Genomic DNA, 5,265 nt, shown 5'->3' on the forward strand with positions numbered 1-5,265 from the left:
TTCTTATGTACTGAGATGGTATACGGTAACTAAAATAGTTATATACTCCTCTGTTTTAAATAAATAAATTATACTAAAGCAGCAACGTTTAATTTGGAACGGAGAGAGTACCGTATACTCATCTACTACCGTGCTACTGGTCTCGGAGTAATCGGTGTGGCACCAACAAGTCACTCGTCCGGTCACAAATCAAATGTCCAGATCCACATACAGAAGGGATCGTCAGCAGCGTAGTAGGAGCAGCTGGGCATGGCTGACTCCCCAGGATTAGCTCGTGCTCGTGACGTCCTGCGCGTGAGCGCCGACGACCGGGCGCGGGTGGACGCACTCTCCTCCGCCGCATCCGCATACGTATCGGCGGCTTCTCCTCATCTGTCGCCGAGCTTCTTCGAGGGGTTCGCGCTGCGCAGGATCCGCGTCCTCAGCGTCCACCCGGGATTCATCCACTGCTCCTACCACGTCCCTGCAAGCCTCACCGTACTTCACTGGCTTTCTTGGTTCCTTCGTTATTAATTCAGTCCCCTTGATCCGCGCCAGCTAAGCCAAATACATACATGCACGTACACACGCGGGACTCTAGCACCGGCTGCCTCGCCGCCGGTGTTGTGGTGGCCCTGGTGGACGAGATCGGCTACGCCGCCGCCATCTCCGACGCCCAAAACTTCAAGGTCTCCGTTGACATGTCCGTCGCCTTCCCCGATCTCTCCCAGGCCCGCGCAGGGGACCGGCTAAGCATAACGGCGAGGGTGCTCGGGCACAAGGGCGCCTACTCCGGCACGCACGTGCTCCTCACCAACGCCGTCACCGGCAATGTCGTCGCCGAGGGCAGGCACTCCGTCTTCGGCAACCTGAAGAAGGCACCACTCAAGCCAGCAGCCACTACTAGTCTTAAAAGCAACTTGTGACTCTGACTCTGCCTACTCCTACTCCACTACCGTCTATTATGCACCTTCTTTCCTAAATGGCCACTCATGTATCTTTCTTGTCAAGAATAAAATGAAATACACTACTAAAAAGGAATAAAAGGATGCGTGTTCTCAATGGGAATATGTTGTGTACTGAATCCATCCCAGACTCACTGTCTTGTGCTGCTTTTTCGTGTCCAGCGTGCGCACCTACCATTGTCAGCCATTTGATCGGCAGACCAAGCAGCTACCCAACCAGCTAAGCATCACTTCACGTCCCCGTCAATTAGCCCCAAACAGCCTGGCCTAAACATCACGTCCCCATCGATTAACCCCAAACAGCCTGGCCTAACACATAAAAATATCTATGCCAAATAAGTTACTAATTATAAGTTCTACGGAGTAGTAAGTTAAAAAAAACTATAAGCTCTAGTGCTCACCAGTGTCTGATCTACCCAGCAAGCATTTCAGTTGTAACATTGCAAGGAAGATGACTGACAACACAGGACATCATCTACAATTAAAAAACCAAACAAAGGCAGTGTGCTTATTGCAACGAAGATGGAGACAACACAGGACACCATCAACAATTAGAATACCAAGCAAAGACATTGTTGCCTTCCTGGCTCGTCACAGACAAGATCTACTGCAGCTAATGTTCATCCATCCAACACAAATTTAACAACACTTTTGACATCTCCGAACTACCTCAGCATTTGTTTAAGGTCCTGTCAAGACCGACAAAAATTTATTATAGTTTCTCACAGTTGAGGTGTCAAATTTGTCCTTTGTACCACAACTCCCAAGGGTTAACGTCTTATGTAGGAGAAAACAAATGCGCGCACATTCTTGTTGTATACCACCTTCTACAAAACCCATATCATCTCATCTTTAATTTGCAGGCTTTCTCACAAAGGCCTTCTGAACCTGCACAGGCACACAGAAAAAAGTTAGTGTACCGATTTCGCATGCTTACATAACATAGTCGCACTGTGATAGTTACAAATTCAGCTTACCTGCTCCAGTGTCAAGAACATGATCACATTCCATGATCCCAGTCTAGCAAAGTTTGGAAGGAAGCCTTTGTAAAATGCCAGAGGTCCCTGCACACAAAAAAAATCCTATTAATCAGCAACCTGCTTGGACTTTCGTTTGCATTCAACAGGTATACAAAGCAGTTCCTATGAGCCTAGAACATATCCAGAATATTCAGCTCACAGACAAACGAGTATATCATTAACAAAACACAGCTCAAAGGATATCTAAGCAATTATGAAAGGTTACTCGGTACAGAGGGAGGACACTATCAATATATTCCAAATCAAGGTTAAGAGTTAGTTGTTCCGAGAAAAAAAATATACGATTCCTACAATGAGCAGTCACCTTTTGTTTGCCATCATATATCTTTTATTTGCATGATCGCTTGGAAATAAAGCACTGTTAAACCACCGTTCAAATTTGAGAGCCACCAGAATGACAATCAAGGCAGTTAATTCTAACAGAGGCTGTATAAGTTGCCAATAAATTACCTACTGTCAACACATACTATTAAAATATGAAATGGGACGAATTTTCTCCGCAAACATGACCCAGCCCCAGATGCTAGATGTGCTTGAAAAACATGTTGTAGACAAGTATCACTCATCTAATGCTGACTGAAAAGTATAAAAAAGGCATGAACAGAGTAATAGAGTGGAACATACATCATTCTTCAGGGTCTTCACAAAACAATCAATAGTGTTCTTGTAGGCAGAGTCACCCATCATTCTTGACTTAACCTGCAAGAAGGTGTGTATTGTTAGTAAAGAGAAACATCTATGCTCGCATATCTTTAAGGTAAGAACTCAACTGCTAATCAATACTCAATAATACAGAAAGACTTCTTTGATAATGATCCAAAAATGGAAGCTGCATTTATTTTCAAAGAAAGACCAGTATCTGAGTTTCATAGGAAAATAGAACAGCTTCGATGCAAGCAAATTAGCATATGGTGGCCATGGATGCACACATTAAAAAAAGGCATAAATCTGCAGAATGGCAGAAGTATAAACCTCACAGAAACTGAACTAAGAAATCAGCTTTGCTGAAAGAACATGAATACGCCATGAAATAAAGGTCAGAACTGGCATATCTCAGTTTAAACTTGGAATAGTGTGTGATGCTGTCAAAGATAACCATTTGTAATAGACAATAGTTACTACCTACTGGATAAATACACCAAGAAAGCATTGCTCGGAATAATTAATTCGCAGTTGGTTGTATAGGAAATAACATTTTAGACAAGATCACTAGAGTAGGGATAATTATCACTGAGCGAGGAGGACATCTCACCACATCGACCGGAGAACCAACACAAACAGCAAAGAAGCCAGCGCCCAAACCAGACAAGATATGAGTGACCACGTCATCTTTGAACCCAGGAAGTTTCAAAATGGACTGCATGATACACAATACAGTTGACGACAGCAAGATAATAAGCAATCAAATAAAGGAAATAATGACAAGAATAAAGGAAATGACGACAAGAAGCACACCTGCTTCACTTGATCATAACTGGCCAACTCAGCAGCGTTTATGATGGCGTTACGTGCAACATTCGGACCAATGCCAGTCCACAGAGCAGCAACCCCTTCCTAAAATGATGATGCCGGCATATTTGAAGCAAGCAATTTGGGATATGTAACAATCCACAGTTAGCTTGCAAAACAAGAGCAGAAGCAACAACTGACCTGCCTAACAATCTTGGCATAAGCATCCATTGCCCCAGTATAACGGCGCGGCACACCAGGTGCCAGCTTCCCCTCAGACTGAAGCCTGACTTTGACAAGGTCAGTGGGGTTGGCCACAGCGATTGCAAGGGCACCTGAAGCAAGTCAGACACACCATGTTATGTTGCTGCATACTTCATTTCACATGGAGGGGGAAATTGATTGAGAATCCAACGATGAGGGTACCAGTGGTGAAGCCAGCGGCTATCTTCTTGGACAAAGGTACATCCCCAACATGGTTCTCGCCAACATAGAAGGATTTGACCTGAAGATGGTCAGGCACAACAATCCGGGTCAAGTTCATTGTTGAGTACCACTACAACTACTGACGCAATGCAATACCATACATATACATAAAGAAGGGGGGAAAGGGAGGGAAGGGAACTCACGGGCTCATAGAGACCAATGCGGAGACCGCCGTAGATGCACTGGCGGTGGAGGCCAGGGACGATGCCCTTCCAGAGCGCGGCGGCGCCTTCCTCCTTGGCGATGGTGGCGGCGGTGCCGAGCAGGCCACGGTACTTGGGCCCAGCGAGATCCCCGGCGACGGCCTTCTTCTGCAGCTGCAGCCTGACCTTGGCCGTGTCGAGGGGGATCGTGGTGATCTGAGAGAGGGGAAGCCCATTCGATTAAACCAGGAGCGGAAAATACATGAGGAAATAACGAGATTAGCGGCGTGATCCTGGTCGGGGAGCGGCCAGGGCGCAGGGTGGCATTGGAAATCGGACGATCCAGCGAGAGAATAAAAACGAAGCGTAAAGCAGCGGGCGATCCCGTCCCCGTCGCCGTCGCAGGAACAGGACGCTGGTGAGTGGCGTCTGGTGGAGATCCGTGGGGCGGTGGAAGCAGGGGTTAGGTTAGGGTTTAGTACCTCGGCGAAGCAGGCGGCGATGGCGCTGGCGGTGAAGCGGCCGGCGAAGGAGATGTCGACCTTGGAGCCGTGGTCCGGCGCCATGCTTGGCTTGGCTTGGCTGACGGGTGGATGCAACCGCCCGCCACCGGCACCACCGAGCGAGACGACGGACCCCTTCTGTCACAAGTGCTGTCACACACACACAGAGGAACGAAGGAAGGAAGGAAAGGGGGGAAATAAAGAGGAAGAGGGAAGTTGGCGCCTCCAAGGGAAAAAGGCAAAAGAGCTTTTGCCTTCCCTCTGCTCTGCTGTTTCTCCTTCTTTTCTCTTTTTTTTTTTGATTTGATTTGAATGAACCCTCTGCTGTTTCTCGAATTTATCCTGCTTATTAATTATTAATTACCCTATTGGGTTGATTCGATTCTGATCTGATCTGGAAATGGAGATGATCGATGACTCAGATGCGCATCACGCCTACTAATCCATCCCACTAGATTAGTTGTATTTCCTTCCTTCCTTTGTATCAATCCATTCATCCATCCATGTTTTGGGGACTTCCAGAATGCTGACCATGTGGGGACGTGTCCTCCAGTTTCTTCTATGCACGTCTCCTCCTGGTGTTCCCCTACTGTTTCGTCGCTGTACTCCTTTACTGATTGCACTGGTCGATCCACCGTTGCATAGGTTCCTTCGAATATACACGACCCCCCTGGAAAGCAAATTGGGTCACAACCTGACG

General features: G+C 47.0%; 2 protein-coding genes across 2 annotated transcripts; one reads left to right on the top strand and one right to left on the bottom strand.

Moving 5' to 3' along the window:
• The first annotated feature begins 249 nt into the window (after positions 1-249).
• LOC123086307 (uncharacterized) lies at positions 250-1,398 on the top strand. Its single transcript, XM_044508059.1, has 2 exons — positions 250-476; positions 572-1,398. Exons 1-2 carry the CDS (start codon positions 250-252, stop codon positions 903-905), a joined length of 561 nt encoding a protein of 186 aa, XP_044363994.1. The 3' UTR covers positions 906-1,398.
• Positions 1,399-1,425: 27 nt separating this feature from the next.
• On the bottom strand, positions 1,426-5,014 carry LOC123086306 (mitochondrial uncoupling protein 1). Its single transcript, XM_044508057.1, has 9 exons — positions 4,545-5,014; positions 4,063-4,278; positions 3,860-3,938; positions 3,635-3,768; positions 3,440-3,538; positions 3,237-3,341; positions 2,609-2,683; positions 1,922-2,008; positions 1,426-1,832 (listed from the first exon to the last, which is right to left on the bottom strand). The coding sequence occupies exons 1-9, from the start codon at positions 4,626-4,628 to the stop codon at positions 1,797-1,799; spliced, it is 915 nt and encodes a 304-aa protein (XP_044363992.1). The 5' UTR covers positions 4,629-5,014; the 3' UTR covers positions 1,426-1,796.
• Positions 5,015-5,265: the final 251 nt, after the last annotated feature.

The sequence above is a fragment of the Triticum aestivum genome, chromosome 4A, assembly GCF_018294505.1.
Source record: "Triticum aestivum cultivar Chinese Spring chromosome 4A, IWGSC CS RefSeq v2.1, whole genome shotgun sequence".
In the NCBI taxonomy this organism is placed as follows: Eukaryota; Viridiplantae; Streptophyta; class Magnoliopsida; order Poales; family Poaceae; genus Triticum; species Triticum aestivum.